General features: G+C 39.2%; 1 protein-coding gene across 8 annotated transcripts in view; it reads right to left on the reverse strand.

Moving 5' to 3' along the window:
* ERCC6 (ERCC excision repair 6, chromatin remodeling factor) overlaps positions 1–18,779 on the reverse strand; it is a 251,290-nt gene that overhangs the window by 124,866 nt on the left and 107,645 nt on the right. For all 8 annotated transcript variants that reach the window (XM_078642710.1, XM_078642717.1, XM_078642713.1 and 5 more), the window contains 2 exons: positions 3,289–3,447; positions 1,520–1,655 (listed from right to left, as the gene is read on the reverse strand). In XM_078642710.1, the coding sequence (XP_078498836.1) occupies positions 1,520–1,655; positions 3,289–3,447 (295 nt within the window). The remainder of the gene's footprint in view (positions 1–1,519; positions 1,656–3,288; positions 3,448–18,779) is intronic.

An 18,779-nucleotide genomic window follows, 5' to 3' on the forward strand; every position in this document is an offset into this window, starting at 1 on the left:
TCCCATTATACATGACGAGTTCACCTTGTCATTAGCATGCAAGAGGTTAAACCCATTCTGAAGGTTAGTCGAACTAACCTGGCCTATGAATGCTTCACAAGAGTGCTCATTTGTTCTTTTGTTCCAACCACTCCTCATTATGTATACCCCGTAATCTTAAACAGAGAGCTAAACTGTCTGTAATTCCTCTGTCACTTTTCCTAAGGATCTTTATCCTGAGAAGGGCTGGGATGTTTGGATACAAACTGTTCAAGGTAATTTTCTGTAAATGTACAACTGTATAGAACAACCAGTGTTTACTTTTGTCCCATTTAAATGCAAAAATTCAATATATGTTTACAAGATAGTGTAAGTTTGCTCTTGACTACCCATGTAACTTGTTTCTCTGTAAAGCCCTCGATCACTTATTTCTGTCTGATTTTCACAATTTAAAAACACAAATAAATCAATAAATATAATACATGCACCTAAATATTTTAGGACCCTGGCCGTGAAGGAACCCACACAAAAAATAGGTAACCAGAAAAACAGCAATACGGTTTGATTTCAATCTACTCTTGATACTCTTTTTCTCAACACTGTACCCATCACCCTATTGTCTTTCTCCATTGCACACAATGGGCCATATTTTCCCTTATCACTTCATAATCACGTCAAGGGATTTTCTTTCCGTCTGCACCTCGGTATTAATCTCCACTGCACATTCACTAAGACTGTAGTTTATCTGGTCAATGGGCGCTTAAACAGGATTTTGTAAAGCACTCATCTAGAGCGGGCAATCAAGCCACTAATCGCCATGATTCAGGCAGGAAATTCCGATCTACACACTCGCGTCCATGTTAAATATCCATTGTTCTTAAACAATTTTACGTGCTTTTCCACTCCAGATACAGTGTTTCATTATTACATCCTACCTGCAGCCAGAATCTCACATCCTGTTGGGGCAGCTAACATCGTATTAACAATGGTAACAACGGGGTGCTTTTAAGTGTAGGGCTGTCACTCCATGGTCTGAAAAGGAGCCCACTAAAAGTAATTTGGCAGAAAATAAAGGACCAAAACAAACACTGCCCATTACGTGATCTTTCCGAATGCCTGTCTGGATCTTTATCTTGTTGGGAGTTATGCTCCCCAACCGAACTGCAGAGTGGTACCTACAGTTGGCAGAAACTTTGCTACCCATCTAAACTGCAATATGAACATCAGGTGAGTAATATTCCCATATCCAACCTGCCATTCAACTACAGAGCCAGGAGGCTGTTAGTTAACCAAACTATAAGCCTGACCATCAGGCAGTAGTGACAACACATCCCATCTGTGATGCAGTTGGGACCTCCAGCACATAGATGATCAGTAATCCATTAATGCAGCAGCCTGGACATGTTTACATGTCTATAGTTATTTCTTCAAGTCAAAGGCCTCCATCTCCTCTAGTAAAGACTGTATTTATTTTCTTTAAAAAGTTTCAAGTCAAAATGTTACCTTGGCTAAGGGAGCATGTGCATCTACAAGCACTCACCTTGTGGTCTGCATATGAGCCAGTCTCGTGAAGTACTGCAACTCGGAACGGGGGCCACCAGGAGTGGAACTCCTTTACCCACTGATGCATAACAGTGGTAGGACAAACTATGATAGTAGGGCCCAGTCCTTCAAACCTAAAAGAAGGGAAGAAGGATTAAATCCCCTTAGAAAGATGACAAAATAAAAACCAAATAAACATGATGGCAAAATGCCTTGCTGGAAGCCAGTCAGACTGTGAACGGAGGAAACAGAACACAACAAGGTGGGAAGAAGAGATTTAGTTAAGACTTCTTTAATGTCTTTTGATGGCATTCTAGGTTTTGGCTGGTGGTCAGTTATGGACATATTATACTGTCTGAAGAGCATATTGCACATTAGGACACATCCCACATATTTAGAGACAGCTAGGACATTGTAGCTCATGCTGTTTTCTGTGTTTGTTTGTAGATGTGTGCAAACATAACATCCCAATATATTCATAATGCGTACATACATTTTTAGCATTTCAACATATTTATTTCCTTGGTATTCGTCCCATAATGCCAATTCCTTTTCTCCTTTAATTTCAACCTCCTCCGGAATGTCTTGCTCTGTCATGGTAATTATCCTTTCTTCATATGTTACATTTGAACCACTTCCATCCCCCACCTCGAAATTAAGGAACAGTATTTCCAGATCTTTTGCATATATTATTATCAGTGCAGTCAGTATTATCCCTGGGACTGCCAACAGTATTGCCAGTAGCACTGATGGCCATTTCCTTTCTTCTCTTCCTGTACTTGGAATGGCTCAGATCTTGGTACTCTTTTCTATATGTCAAAGAGTGCTTCCCTAACCTTGTTATATTTTGTCTGCTCTATCCTAACCTTCGCTACTAGGTGCAAACTTCAGTTATAGGTCCAGTCCTGTCCTGCATTCCTCTATTCAAGTCTCTCTCAAAGCCTTGCTTAGATCTACCTTGCACTTGTCCATCACCCACAACTCTCAGGATCCTCAATCTAAGTCTCTTATCATGGACTCCGGATATCTGTTGCTCCCCAATTCTAGGGTATCCAACCCCTAGCCTCTTGCCCTGCTCCACAGAAACTGCTTCAGTCCACACCCCAAATAATACACATCCCCATGTGTTCTCCTACCCTATACTGCCTATTCAAAGTCTATTCTAGTCTTCATGGCTCTTCTTCTCTGTACTTTTCCAACAAAGGATCTAGGAGTTTGCTTTACATTTCCCATTCAGGACACTTGAAACACACCAACGGCTTTCCTATGCATGGTTCTCCCCTCCGGATGCGGTCATCCTGAGCACTTGTCTGCCTCTCCAAGTAAAGATTGGTGTCTCCCCAGCCTGTGGTTCATAGATTGCACTGCCATCCTGGGCACGCACGTTCTCTCTAGGAACTACGAGAGTATGAACCAGGCTATAGACTATAACTACTCCAGTCCACTTCCAGTCTATAAGTCATCGACAAGCTGCTACACTGGAACCAGTATGATCTGGACCTACAAATCCTCCTTTACTGTGGCTAATGTGCCAGGACCAGTCACCGTCGCGAGGAATTCATTAGCAGTGTAACAGGTTTAATTTTCACTGCCCTACAGATCCATTGCCTCGTAAAAACTTTGCCTTTGATGCTCCCTCTCAAAAAAGGAGGAATATTGTAATTGAAATGCCATCAATAATGCAGTAGCTGGTCCTCCAGCAGCAAATCCAAGCATGAAATATTCATAGGGCGGCGCCGACTGGCAGTCTGTGGGGGCGGCACTTGCCTGTAATTGGAGCCACGTGTTCGGACGCGGCTGTAGCTCAGACCTGCCAAGAAGGCAATTATCTGGATGGTCTTGCCCAGCCCCATCTCATCTCCCAGGATCCCTCCAGCCTGCTGGCAGTGCAGCTCCCAAAGCCACCGAACACCTGTCTGCTGGTACCTAACAAGACAAGAGCAGGGAAACCATGTTTGATAAACACTAGGACATAAAGGAAAAACATCCTCATCAATTAATCAGCACACCGGGCGCGGCACCAGCAAGTGTGGCACGTGGCGCACTCTGCCCGCGTCGGCCCTGTTTACAAGCAGCATGCATCTTTAATGCCCTGTGACAAATCCATTCTTTATGGAGGGATACAACAGAGCTGATTAAACCACTAGACAAGGTAATTAGAAGAGAGACTCACTTCCTTTTAAAACCAACCGTTTTCCTGGCATACAGCGATTAATCAGTGTTCCACCTGCTTTGCAATGGCACGTCTTTTTAGGAAGTAAATTCAGAACCTCTTCCAGTGGCACACATGGCTTTAAAAATGAGCACAGGTTTGCCTGGTTATTGTGTATGGTGTAAACCAGACGTGTGCAGCTCACTTAGAAACTACAAAAGACCCAAGAAGGCAGTTGGGCAACTCCTAGAGGATTTGTGTTGAGTGAATTGGGCGTTGTGCGGCTCTGCTTGAAGGTTGTGCAAGATGTAAAAAGTACGTAGCGCTGCACTGCCTCTGAATTAAGTAAGCAAAAGACACACAATTGATGGACGGGTTGCAAAACAAATCTAAACATTCACCCCCAGTCAAGAGATATGGGTTAAAGCCATCATTCCTTTGCTCACCATGCCATTCCAATTTAGACCTGGCCATATGCAAATCAGTCATGACCCTGCTCCTCATGGGAACAGTCCAGCCTGAACTGCCAAGCCAGATCCTCCCTGGACCAGAAACAAGCATCCTGGGATGGTGTCAGGGTTTTACCACTCATCAGCCAGGCTAGCTTTAATCGAGTGGCACAGAGAGCCCGGGACCCACGTCTGGGCATACCCAGAGCACTTAGGGTGAGAAAGCAAAAGACATGCACATGATGGACGGAATGCAGAACAAATCAAAAACGATGGATTTAGACCGAGATTTCTGTACTGGGGTGAATGTTTGACATTGTTCAGCATTCGGTCCATCAATTGTTCTTTTTGGATTTGTCACCCCGAGTGGGACGAGTATGCCGAGACGTGGGTCCAGTGCTCTCCATGGCACTGGAGTCAAGCTTGCCTAGCTGATAAGGAGTGATACCCCAAAACAGGTCCAAAGATGCTGCTTTTCAGTCCAGGGAGAACATGGCCTGGCAGCTCAGGCTGGACTGCTCCCATGGGGAGCTGAGTCAAGACAAATTTGCATATGGCTGGGTTTAAACTGGAATGGCATGGGGAGCAAAAAACGATAGCTTCAGGCCTAGATCTCTGTACTAGGGTGAATATTTGACATTGTTCAGCATTCTGTCCATCAATTGTTCTTTTTGCATCTGAATTATGTAAGCCATGCATCATTGTGCACCAGGTGAGAAAGAAGCTACGCAGCCCAGACTGCAGGATCTAAGAAGTGAGGTGGTATGTCTGTCTACCATGAGAAGCAAGCTATTCAGTATAGTTGGAAGAGAACGTGAGAAATTAACTGCACATCTATACTTCTGAAGTATACCAGGGGTGCAAGGCATTTCTTGGCAACTAGGCAGGATTTGAGAAGCAAGAAGTGCAGAGCACATTTTGAACTGTCAGAAATAAACTGTGGGTGAATTTTGTTGAGTAAGTTGAGTTTCTTTTACCCCTCCAAAACAGGTAATGGTTGAGAATTAAGATGTACAGCATTTCAAGAAATTGTGTATGCCGTCAGAAGTCGAGATGTAAAAGACACAGGGATCCAAATATTTCGCCTATGCTTTAACCTTATACATTGTTTGGATGTTTATAAAAAACAGGCAAAGGTGTTCTCTGGAGCAGTTCTATGTACAAGCATAGCACACAGAACAAAAAACGATCACCTGATGACAACTCACAACTTGATCAACCTACATTATCAGCCTACAAAATGGCATTAAGAATTTGGCAGTTCTACTGTGATGTAACAACCAGTTTGATGGTGGGAAGGTAGGTAGGTAGTATAACTTTATTTGAATTTTTCCCCAAAAATCATAGAAGTACACACAGAAGTAAAAACAATCATAAAAGAGAAAATAGCTTATTACATAATAACAAGATGCATCCATAAAAATAAAAAAATGATAGTACGTGCATGGAGAGCTTACTGTTCCACAAAGGCTGAGCAACACTACATATAGCTAACACGGCTTAACTCCAAACTTATGAATATCCTCTCAGAGAGCCGTATTTAAAGTGCATATGCAAAAACGTTTCTTAAGACAAACTTAAGACTCAAAAGGACCTTCAAAGCAAAAAAATGGAAAAGGCACATGAACATACTCTTCATCAAAGCAATATCCCAGATAAAAAACGTGAGAGAAAAAAAAGACATTATGAATGGGTAGCAGTTGTAAAAACAAATATGCAGGTCTCACCTGTCTAAAATTCATAGGTAAAAGCATCATTCAATATACTTTAATCGGCTAATATATCCATAAAAGAATACATCAATAAAAATATACAGTTATAAATACAGGTAATACAACTAGTGCGACCATAAGAATAATGCAAAGCACAATAAAAACCAAAAAACTTACAGTAGGAGCAGAGCCACTCTATATGAATTAGGTCTTAATTCATAATTAGTTATGGGAAGAATTACATAGAGGTAAAGTGTATATTTCTGTATACATACGGGGACTCCAGTACGTCATCAAAGAAAATGGGAAGAATCTCGTTTCGACCCCCTAAACCATTTTAAATTATATTAACCATTCTTTTAGAGACTCCTGTATTGCAATTACAAATCTTCCTATTGCACATACAACATTTAAAAATCTCATATTTATGACGGAGAGCTTGATCCCTAATAATAATTTTATAAGTAATAAATAGAGGTTGTGAAAACTCCTTCCGTTCATCTAGGAACTACAAGCAGTCCACCAAGATATGTGGGCCACTGCGTTTTACCTTTAGCCCACATGTGAGCAAGCCCTGTTCATTTCTCAGTGCAGTTTTTATCTTCCAGTCTGCATTACACGGGTTCGGGTCGACTCTAAATTTCAGTACTTCGTTTCTAAGCTTAGGACTTGGCATGGTCTCAATGTAAGGTAACATATGATCATTTCTCAACCCTTTTACCAGGAACTAGGTGGACGGTTTGCTCCCCAGATAAACTAAATCTTCTTTGCGAGCCTTTTTGGCTATAATAGCGCTTAGCTTTTGTTTGGGGATCTGCTGCCCTTACTTCCATTGTTCTGCTTCCAGTGATAGTTTAACGTAAATCTTAACCAGCCTATATCTAACTTGGGATGTCCAATTCAATTCACTTTCCTCTATTTCTCTTTTACAAAGGTGTGATATTTTGAGGGTCCCTTCTCTACTCAGTCTCCGCCAGAAGTCTATTGTAGCTTGCACTTCCTGATAGTTCCAGGCCGTAAGCTGGCATCCTGCTCTCACGGCCTGGATCATAGTTGATGCTGGGAGAGCAAGAAGTTGTTTCATATATTTACCCTCCTCAAGATTCCAATCCAATCCAATTTACCACCTAAAGATAGAACCTCCACTCCGTAATGGAATTGTGGGCGGATCATTGCATTAAAGGCAGCTAGTATAGACCGCAGAAACGGGCCTCCATATTTCCGCTTGAATTGTTTTAGGCCCTATACTGAGGAAAGTGCCTTTGGTTTTAGTGATTCTATACGGTCTCTCCAATTTAATTTGGTATCGAAACACAGACCCAAATATTTATATTTGTCCACAACCTCAACTTTGACCTCTCCCAATTGCCAATTAAAGGTTCCCTTTCTTTTCTGCAGCCCCATTATTTTAGTATTTTCTAAATTAACCATAAGGCATTTTTTTTAAACAATAATCATAATAGATATCCAGATCCTTTTACAAACCCAATTTGGTCATGTCCACTATCACTAAATTATTAGCTTATAGCAGAAATGGGATGTGTGTCATATCCCCCGTACCCTCCATCTTAGGGCTTAAACCACTGGCATTACGGAACGTATTTGATAAGTCGGATAATAGTTGGGCCAAAACGCAGCCCTGGCGTAATCCATTCTTTATCTGTAATTTCTTTCATAGCGTCCCAAGGCTATGTAAGATTACACTGGCCCAGTTCTGCGAGTACATTTCCTGAATTAGTGAGAGTATTGCTGTATTGATTCCAAGCCGCCCCAACATATTTCACAGTAACTTACGATCGACCAAATCAAAGGTGGCTCGGAAATCTTCAAAACAACAGAACAATCTGCTGCGTAATTCGATTGCCTTTTGTGCCATTGCCCATAGACTGAGGCAATGATCTATTGTTGAGTGGCCCTCGTTAAAGCCACCTTGCTCTATCGGGATCAAGTTATTCTGCTCTGCCCAGGCTTTCATTACGCCTAGCAATATCTTTGAGAATACTTTCTCCCCCACATCCAGCAAGCTAATGAGGCAATAATTCTGGGGCTGTGTGACATCCTTCTTTTTATCTATTGGTCTGACTATTGCCCCTTTCTAACTTTCCGGGAAAATCCAAGAAGTTGAGACATTTTGGAAGACAACATTTAAAAAACTAGCTCACCAATCCACATTATTTTTTAATATAATTGCTGGTATATTATCTGGCCCTGCTGCTTTAGTTAGTTTTTGGGATTGGATGGTTTCTTTAATCTTTTGGAAAGGGAAATGCAACTCTAATTCGTCCTCAAACGTAATCCTTTTTTTCCAGATTCTCATCTAACTTGTTGCTATTATACAGATTGCTCAAATAAATAATCCAGTCATATTCTCCCACAAACACCGCACTTCCCCTTACACATTCCCCTCCTGCACCAATTGGCAGAATGATTTTATGTTATTTGTGCATATCACGTCAAACATTGTTTGCCTGTTTTTAGTCACATATTCAGATTTCCTTTCTTTCAACTTATTTTTATACTAAAGTTTTGGTAAAAGCAGAAGATGAATATATTGATGTTAGAAGGTATTAAATCTAGGAGAGATCATCACAATACGGATGGTGATGGAGATGGACATGTAGCATAGTGACATCCTTGCAGTTCCGATTCCTTTATCCAACCCCCCCCCCCCCATAGAGAACTAGAACAAATGTAATCTAAAATAGGTCAGTAACCTGCGATGATAAGCTGACATGTTTAAGTTCAAATTAGCCCAACAAATGCTTGGCCAAGGCAGAAGCCGCTCTCTCTGCTGCCACTCTAGAGTAATAGGCTGCTTAAGCCAGGCAATATCTCCCTTCACTATACGGTCTTGGTCAGAAAAAAGTTCAGGTCTACCCAACTTTGTAAGATTTCTCGGATGTACAGCAGTCATGGAATTCGGGACATCATATCAGGCTCATGCAGCCTCACAGAATTAGGTTATTAGGATTTAATATGTCCTTCAGCCAGAGGGAAACCCAAAAGCACCAGCACTGGGGAAATAGGCCAATCTGATAAAATTATCTGTGTGACAGGATGTCAGCACTGATCAAGCCACGGGCCGATGCCTAGTTGGGACTGATCTTCAGGTTTGGTGCAGCAGGAACCATACGCAGTACCCATATGCATTGTCCATACACCAATGTAACAGTGGCTGCGCATATGGAGGCTATATCTGTGGTGGAACGGTATGGGCTGGGCTGGAATGGCTCCCAGTCAGTGGCATTTATCTGTGCCCTAACACTGAGGTGTTTTTGGTAACCAGTCTGCTGCTGGTTTTAGGCAATCCAGCTGCAGATTACCACCAGTTGGCATATGTACGTTTGGCAAAAAGAGGAAAAAGTTGTTCCTTGAAGCGGAGAAGCATTGGTGACAGCCCTGTCAAGTAGCATGCACCAGGTTTTAGACTAACGCATTTTGGTGTGGTGGTCCGCAACACAGCACCAAAATGCGATGTCACACATTTATAGCGCCTCCTGAAGTTGGCTGGCAAACTGGGACGGAGCGCCGCCATTAGCGCTCATTAAGCAACGCACAGACCGCGTGCTGCTCTGCAGCCTGAGCCCACAGTGTGCGACAGACTGCACTACACTGTGCAGTACAACGGCACTGCTCTGCACGGGTGTGGGATTATTATTTGTTTACAATAGCTCATCTGCCAGCTAGGTGGTGGTTCCGGCTGCGCCATCCAGGTTGAGCTCAGCTGGGCTCTAATTGGCTGCAGTACTGCAGCGGCATTTGCAACATTGTACATTTGCCGCCTGTGACAGAACTTAAGTCAACTAAGCAGGTGGCACGAGTGGGTAGAAGTTTTAAAGTTTAGTTGCAGTCCACCACTGCTCGTACCCCCGCCTGTGCCTCTTATGATGCCCTGCGACCAGAACAGGCTGCTAGAGACTGCTCATCGAGGCCATGTGGCTCAGTCACTCTCAGCCTCAGGTCTGTAGACTCATACTGGTTACCGAGGTTAGTGTATGTATAAATAAATATTGACCTCATAACCCCACAACATGGCGTCCCTGTGCAGGCTGCCCTTGTGTCTTGTCAAGTGCCCGTGGTGTGCACAAGGGATATATGATGTTACAACGCGTACTTTTACAACGCATACCGTTATAACGCATTTTTTACAACGCGAATACTGTTACAACGCATGTTTTTACAACGAGTACTATAACAACGCAAAATAGTACTTATTTAGCAAAAATACCATTACAACGCAATATATAACAACGTATACCATTACAACGCATAAATAAATATATATATATATTTTTTTTGTAAAATAAAACCTGGCACGGGATGCAGGGAAAATAGGGGTTTTGGGTGGGGAAGTGTATTAAAAATCGGTAAGAAAAACTACCATATTATTACGAATCCTAATTAATTATGTAATAAATTAATACTCGAGTATTAAATTTAATACTCGAGTACTTACATTAATACTCCGCGTGTTAAAATTATATCATTTTCGTAATTACATTTTTAAAACTAAAACAAACGAAACTTTAATAATATACACGATATGGTTTTTTTTTATATTACAACCAGATATATATAATTCATGGACGCCATTTTGAATAGGTATTACAATATATTTAGTCCTACTATTATTTCAATTAATAAATACCACAACACATTATCCAAAATGGATGCCAAAACGGCTGATATAACGCTATATAAATTACTTATAATTAATTTTTAAATTATACGTTTACACAGAAATAAATGTAAAATTAAAAACCAATTGTAGCGCATATTTTTATAAATAAAACTGAGTTACTAAACCAAACTTATAAATAGTAGCCAGACACCATTTTGAAACTAGTTGATTCTCAACTACCCGAGAGAGCAGACGTGAAATCTGAACATCTGACCTTTTCACCCTTTCATATCAGTTAGACTGACTGAGCTACTGAGCAACTGAATAAAACGATTAACATGTAAGTAACGTTTATCGAAAACGTTAACAAAATATATATTGTTTTTTATAAGTGAATCTGATTTAAAATATTATTAACTATCCTTTTTATTTAAATTTTAATTAGATGTTACGAAAATATTACTGGGAATTTAAATGAGTTGAAAAATAAACACCTTTTATTTTAAATACGATAAGAAATAATTAATACTTATTTTTTATATTACTCATAGAAATCACTTCCAATCCAAGGAAAACGTGAGACCTAGGATATAACATTTCTTTTGGAAAAAAACGAACCGTTTTTCAAAGTTAGAAGAAGGTACATCATCATTATTCATTACACGACTTTATCATGCATTACTCAAAAAAGGTCGCATTAAGAATAAATATTATAATTTTTTTTGACAGAAATTTTACTTCTAAATTACATTCCGGATCATAACTGCCCCAAAAAAGTTTATCGACATCTTTAAAAAAGGTAATAAAAATATTTTCGTGACAAACTAAATACAGCATTTTTAAGCAAATATAAATCCAGTTGAAATGGAAAATATTATTGTAAAATAGTGCATTATTTCTATGTTTCTTGAATTAAAAAACATCTAAACTTTTAGGAAGTAAAAAGTCACTTTCTTCACAAGTTATAAGTCACACATTTTTAACAAAACATTTTTTTTAAAGGACACATCTCAGCAAGATCTTCCAAAAGATCTACTAAAAACACAAACAAAGGCAGAAACCCATCTCAGGAAAGAAAAGATCCAATTCGAAAAGTAAGTGAAAATCAGTTTCCATTATTATACACATATGAATAAAGCATGAATACAAATATATGCAGATTAGTGTAAAGCTAGTAATAACTATTCCAATTTTATTTAATTGCTGCAGTAAGAAAAGTGCAGGATACACTAGAGGTGTAAATTAATATTCCACCTCCATGTAAGTGCAGCAGTAGGAAAAGTGCTGGATAATCTTAAAGTGTAAATTACTATTCCAACTCCTTGTAAGTGCAGCAGTAGGGAAAGTGCAGGAAAATCTAGAGGTGTAAATTACTATTCCTACTCCGAGTAAGTGCTGCAGTAATGAAAGTGCAGTTAAGTGTCGAGGTGTAAATTAGTATTCCTACTCCGAGTAAGTACTGCAGTAGAGAAAGTGCAGGATAGTGTAGAGGTGTAAATTACTATTCCAACTCCAGGTAAGTGCAACAGTAGAGAAAGTGCTAGATAGTCAAGAAACCTGTAAAATAATATTCCAACTCCATGTAAGTGCTGCGTTAAGAAAAGTGCAGTATACTCTAGAAGTGTAAATTAGTATTCAAACTCCATGTAAGTGCAGCAGTAGGGAAAGTGCTGAATAATCTTAAAGTGTAAATTACTATTCCAATTTCCTGTAAGTGCAGCAGTAGGGAAAGTGCAGGAAAATCTAGAGGTGTAAATTATTACTATTCCAACTTCTGGTAAGTGCAGCACTAGGGAAAGTGCTGGATAATCCACAGGTGTAAATTACTATTTCAACTCCGGGTAAGTGCAACAGTAGAGAAAGTGCTAGATATTTAAGAAACCTGTAAAATAATAATCCTACTCCATGTTAGTGCTGCAGTAAGAAAAGTGCAGGATACTCTAGAGGTGTAAAATAGTATTCCAACTCCAAGTAAGTGCAGCAGTAGTGAAAGTGCTGAATAATCTTAAAGTGTAAATTACTATTCCAACTCCCTGTAAGTGCAGCAGTATGGAAAGTGCTTGAAAATCTAGAGGTGTAAATTATTACTATTCCAACTTCTGGTAATTGCAGCACTAGGGAAAGTGCTGGATAATCCATAGGTGTAAATTACTATTCCAACTCGTTTTAAGTGCAGCAGTAGGAAAAGTGCTAAATAATCTTGAAGTGTAAATCATTACTATTTCTACTTCAATTAAGTGCAGCAGTAGGGAAAGTGCTGGATAATCCACAGGTGTAAATTACTATTCCTACTCCGGGTAAGTGCTGCAGTAATGAAAGTGCAGTTAAGTGTCGAGGTGTAAATTAGTATTCCTACTCCGGGTAAGTGCTACAGTAGGGAAAGTGCAGGATAGTGTAGAGGTGTAAATTACTATTCCAACTCCGGGTAAGTGCAAAAGTAGGGAAAGTGCTAGATAGTCAAGAAACCTGTGAAATAATATTCCAACTCCAGGTAAGTGCAGCAGTAGGTAAAGTGCAGACCAAAAGTATATTTCCAATAAAATAATTCTGAAATTGTGCATTATTTCTATGTTTTTTTAATTTAAAAACATCTAAACTTTAAGTAAGTAAAAAGTCACTTTCTTCACAAGTTATAAGTCACACATTTTTAACAAAACATTTCTTTTTAAAGGACACAACCCAGCAAGATCTTCAAAAAGATCTACTATAATCAAAAACAATATCAAAAACCCATCTCAGCAAAGAAAAGATCCAATTCAAAAAGTAAGTGAAAATCAGTTTTCATTATACACATATGAATAAAGCATGAATACAAATAAATGCAGTATAGTGTACAGGTACTGATATTTATTCTAACTCCAGGTAAGTGTTGCAGTAGAGAAAGTGCAAGATAGGCTTAAGGTGTAAATTAATATTCCAACTCCATGTAAGTGCAGCAGTGGGGAAAGTGCTGGATAATCCACAGGTGTAAATTACTATTCCAACTGCCTGTAAGTGCAGCAGTAGGGAAAGTGCTGGAAAATCTAGAGGTGTAAATTATTATTATTCCAACTTCTGGTAAGTGCAGCACTAGGGAAAGTGCTGGATAATCCATAGGTGTAAATTACTATTCCAACTGGATGTAAGTGCAGCAGTAGGAAAAGTGCTAAATTATCTTGAAGTGTAAATTATTACTATTTCTACTTCAAGTAAGTGCAGCAGTGGAGAAAGTGCTGGATAATCCACAGGTTTAAATTACTATTCCTACTCCGGGTAAGTGCTGCAGTAATGAAAGTGCAGTTAAGTGTCGATGTGTAAATTAGTATTCCTACTCCGGGTAAGTGCTGCAGTAGGGAAAGTGCAGGATAGTGTAGAGGTGTAAATTACTATTCCAACTCCGGGTAAGTGCAAAAGTAGGGAAAGTGCTAGATAGTCAAGAAACCTGTAAAATAATATTCCAACTCCGGGTAAGTGCAGCAGTAGGTAAAGTGCAGACCAAAAATATATTTCCAATAATATAATTCTGAAATTGTGCATTATTTCTATGTTTCTTTAATTTAAAAACATCTAAACTTTAAGGAAGTAAAAAGTCACTTTCTTCACAAGTTATAAGTCACACATTTGTAACAAAACATTTCTTTTTAAAGGACACAACCCAGCAAGATCTTCAAAAATATCTACTATAACCAAAAACAATATCAGAAACCCATCTCAGCAAAGAAAAGATCCAATTCAAAAAGTAAGTGAAAATCAGTTTTCATTATACACATATGAATAAAGCATGAATACAAATAAATGCAGTATAGTGTACAGGTACTGATAATTATTCTAACTCCAGGTAAGTGTTGCAGTAGAGAAAGTGCAAGATAGGCTTAAGGTGTAAATTAGTATTCCAACTCCATGTAAGTGCAGCAGTGGGGAAAGTGCTGGATAATCCACAGGTGTAAATTACTATTCCAACTGCCTGTAAGTGCAGCAGTAGGGAAAGTGCTGGAAAATCTAGAGGTGTAAATTATTATTATTCCAACTTCTGGTAAGTGCAGCACTAGGGAAAGTGCTGGATAATCCATAGGTGTAAATTACTATTCCAACTCGATTTAAGTGCAGCAGTAGGAAAAGTGCTAAATAATCTTGAAGTGTAAATTATTACTATTTCTACTTCAATTAAGTGCAGCAGTAGGGAAAGTGCTGGATAATCCACAGGTGTAAATTACTATTCCTACTCCGGGTAAGTGCTGCAGTAATGAAATTGCAATTAAGTGTCGAGGTGTAAATTAGTATTCCTACTCCGGGTAAGTGCTGCAGTAGGGAAAGTGCAGGATAGTGTAGAGGTGTAAATTACTATTCCAACTCCGGGTAAGTGCTAAAGTAGGGAAAGTGCTAGATAGTCAAGAAACCTGTAAAATAATATTCCAACTCCGGGTAAGTGCAGCAGTAGGTAAAGTGCAGACCAAAAATATATTTCCAATAATATAATTCTGAAATTGTGCATTATTTCTATGTTTCTTGAATTTAAAAACATCTAAACTTTAAGGAAGTAAAAAGTCACTTTCTTCACAAGTTATAAGTCACACATTTGTAACAAAACATTTCTTTTTAAAGGACACAACCCAGCAAGATCTTCAAAAATATCTACTATAACCAAAAACAATATCAGAAACCCATCTCAGCAAAGAAAAGATCCAATTCAAAAAGTAAGTGAAAATCAGTTTTCATTATACACATATGATTAAAGCATGATTACAAATAAATGCAGGATAGTGTAAAGGTACTGATAACTGTTCCAACTCCAGGTAAGTGGTGCAGTAGAGAAAGTGCAGGATAGGCTTAAGGTGTAAATTAGTATTCCAACTCCATGTAAGTGCAGCAGTGGTGAAAGTGCAGAATAATTTTAAAGTGTAAATTACTATTCCAACTCCCTGTAAGTGCAGCAGTAAGGAAAGTGCTGGAAAATCTAGAGGTGTAAATTATTACTATTCCAACTTCTGGTAAGTGCAGCACTAGGGAAAGTGCTGAATAATCCACAGGTGTAAATTACTATTCCAACTCAATGTAAGTGCATTAATAGGAAAAGTGCTAAATATTCTTGAAGTGTAAATTATTACTATTTTTACTTCAAGTAAGTGTAGCAGTAGGGAAAGTGCTGGATAATCCACAGGTGTAAATTACTATTCCTACTCCGGGTAAGTGCTGCAGTAATTAAAGTGCAGTTAAGTGTCGAGGTGTAAATTAGTATTTCTACTCCAGATAAGTGCTGAAATAGGGAAAGTGCAGGATAGTGTAGAGGTGTAAATTACTATTCCAACTCCAGGTGAGTGCAAAAGTAGGGAAAGTGCTAGATAGTCAAGAAACCTGTAAAATAATATTCCAACTCTGGGTAAGTGCAGCAGTAGGTAAAGTGCAGCCCAAATGTATAATTCCAGTAATATAATTGTAAAATTGTGCATTATTTCTATGTTTCTTGAATTTAAAAACATCTAAACTTTTAGGAAGTAAAAAGTCACTTTCTTCACAAGTTATAAGTCACACATTTGTAACAAAACATTTCTTTTTAAAGTACACAACCCAGCAAGATCTTCAGAAATATCTACTATAACCAAAAACAATATCAGAAACCCATCTCAGCAAAGAAAAGATCCAATTCAAAAAGTAAGTGAAAATCAGTTTTCATTATACACATATGAATAAAGCATGAATACAAATAAATGCAGGATAGTGTAAAGGTTCTGATAACTATTCCAACTCCAGGTAAGTGGTGAAGTAGAGAAAGTGCAGGATAGTCTTAAGGTGTAAATTAGTATTCCAACTCCTTGTAAGTGCAGCAGTATGGAAAGTGCTGGATAATCCACAGGTTTAAATTACTATTCCAACTCCCTGTAAGTGCAGCAGTAGGGAAAGTGCTGGAAAATCTAGAGGTGTAAATTATTATTATTCCAACTTCTGGTAAGTGCAGCACTAGGGAAAGTGCTGGATAATCCATAGGTGTAAATTACTATTCCAACTCGATGTAAGTGCAGCTGTAGGAAAAGTGCTAAATTATCTTGAACTGTAAATTATTACTATTTCTACTTCAAGTAAGTGCAGCAGTGGAGAAAGTGCTGGATAATCCACAGGTTTAAATTACTATTCCTATTCCACTTAAGTGCTGCAGTAATGAAAGTGCAGTTAAGTGTCGATGTGTAAATTAGTATTCCTACTCCGGGTAAGTGCTGCAGTATGGAAAGTGCAGGATAGTGTAGAGGTGTAAATTACTATTCCAACTCCGTTTAAATGCAACAGTAGAGAAAGTGCTGGATAATCCACAGGTGTAAATTACTGTTCCTACTCTGAGTAAGTGCTGCAGTAGGGAAAGTGCTGGAAAATCTAGAGGTGTAAATTATTATTATTCCAACTTCTGGTAAGTGCAGCACTAGGGAAAGTGCTGGATAATCCATAGGTATAAATTACTATTCCAACTCTATTTAAGTGCAGCAGTAGGAAAAGTGCTAAATAATCTTGAAGTGTGAATTATTACTATTTCTACTTCAATTAAGTGCAGCAGTATGGAAAGTGCTGGATAATCCACAGGTGTAAATTACTATTCCAACTCCCTGTAAGTGCAGCAGTAGGGAAATTGCTGGAAAATCTAGAGGTGTAAATTATTATTATTCCAACTTCTGGTAAGTGCAGCACTAGGGAAAGTGCTGGATAATCCATAGGTGTAAATTACTATTCCAACTGGATGTAAGTGCAGCAGTAGGAAAAGTGCTAAATTATCTTGAAGTGTAAATTATTACTATTTCTACTTCAAGTAAGTGCAGCAGTGGAGAAAGTGCTGGATAATCCACAGGTTTAAATTACTATTCCTACTCCGGGTAAGTGCTGCAGTAATGAAAGTGCAGTTAAGTGTCGATGTGTAAATTAGTATTCCTACTCCGGGTAAGTGCTGCAGTAGGGAAAGTGCAGGATAGTGTAGAGGTGTAAATTACTATTCCAACTCAGGTTAAATGCAACAATAGAGAAAGTGCTGGATAATCCACAGGTGTAAATTACTGTTCCTACTCTGAGTAAGTGCTGCAGTAGGGAAAGTGCTGGAATAAAATAAAGAGTAATACAATAATAATAGTGATGCAATAGGAAGGAGTAGTTTCTGTCCTGTAACTCCAGTTCTGTAGTAGGGGTATCTCTGTTATAGTCATAATCTAGTGAATAGTCCCGCCCATGTGCGTGGACCCCGGAGCAATCAAAAATAATCTCTTACAGTGTCAAAAAATGCAGAAAATGCATAGACACTTAAGAGAGAATTTAAAGACAGATAATGCAGCCAAAAGGCTACACTGTCCAGTACTTCAACTAGAAATTTCCACCATAAAATCCACAAAACAGCAAAGCCTGTACAGATTTCCCTTGCTTAACAGCAAAATCCCTCAGGAATGATAGAGAGAAGAACCTGGACAGACAAGCCCCATAGGCTGCCATTATGTGGCTTAATTAGGATACTGTGCCTTTAAGAGAACCTTCCAGAACCTTCTCTCAGTATCCCAGAATGCATAGCAGGTCCAACTTAGCCTCAGTTCTTTTCGAGGGCGTAGGAAACGCCAGACCTGTAGCATTATGATCATGAACAACACTCCACCGGGGAGGCGGGAGGGCGCTTATGACTATAACAGAGATACCCCTACTACAGAACTGGAGTTACAGGACAGAAACTACTCCTTCTGTAGTAGGGGATCTCTGTGTATAGTCATAATCTAGTGAATAGAATGGCAAGCCCATCCCCACAACAAGCGGCGGTGGAGAGTAAAATAACGCCACTACTGTGCGAACAGATTCCGCAGCGAAGCCTGCCCAACCTGAGCGTCTGCCCTGGCATCAGTGTCCAGGCAGTAATGCTTAGCAAAGGTATGGACCGACTTCCAAGTGGCCGCCTTGCAGATCTCTGCAATGGGAACATTACGGAGCATAGCTGTCGTAGCAGCTTTGCCCCTGGTGGAATGAGCCTTAGGCTTACCTCCTAAGGTCTTATTAGCTTTGTAGTAACACAACTGTATGCAGGACACAATCCACCTCGAGATGGACTGTTTAGAGGTAGCAAGACCTGTCCTGACTGAGCCATAATTGACGAACAATTGGTCTGACCTACGAATATCTTTAGTCTTATCAAGATAAAACTTCAGCACCCTCCGCACATCCAGGGAATGTAAAGACCTTTCCGCCGGAGATGAAGGATTCTGAAAGAACGTAGGCAAAGTGATAGTCTGATTGATATGAAAATCAGAAACAACCTTGGGAAGAAACTTAGGGTGAGTACGCATAACAACTTTAGCATTATGAAATACAGTATAAGGTTCTTGGCAACACAATGC

The sequence above is a fragment of the Lissotriton helveticus genome, chromosome 5_1 (assembly GCF_964261635.1).
Source record: "Lissotriton helveticus chromosome 5_1, aLisHel1.1, whole genome shotgun sequence".
Lineage (NCBI taxonomy): Eukaryota > Metazoa > Chordata > Amphibia > Caudata > Salamandridae > Lissotriton > Lissotriton helveticus.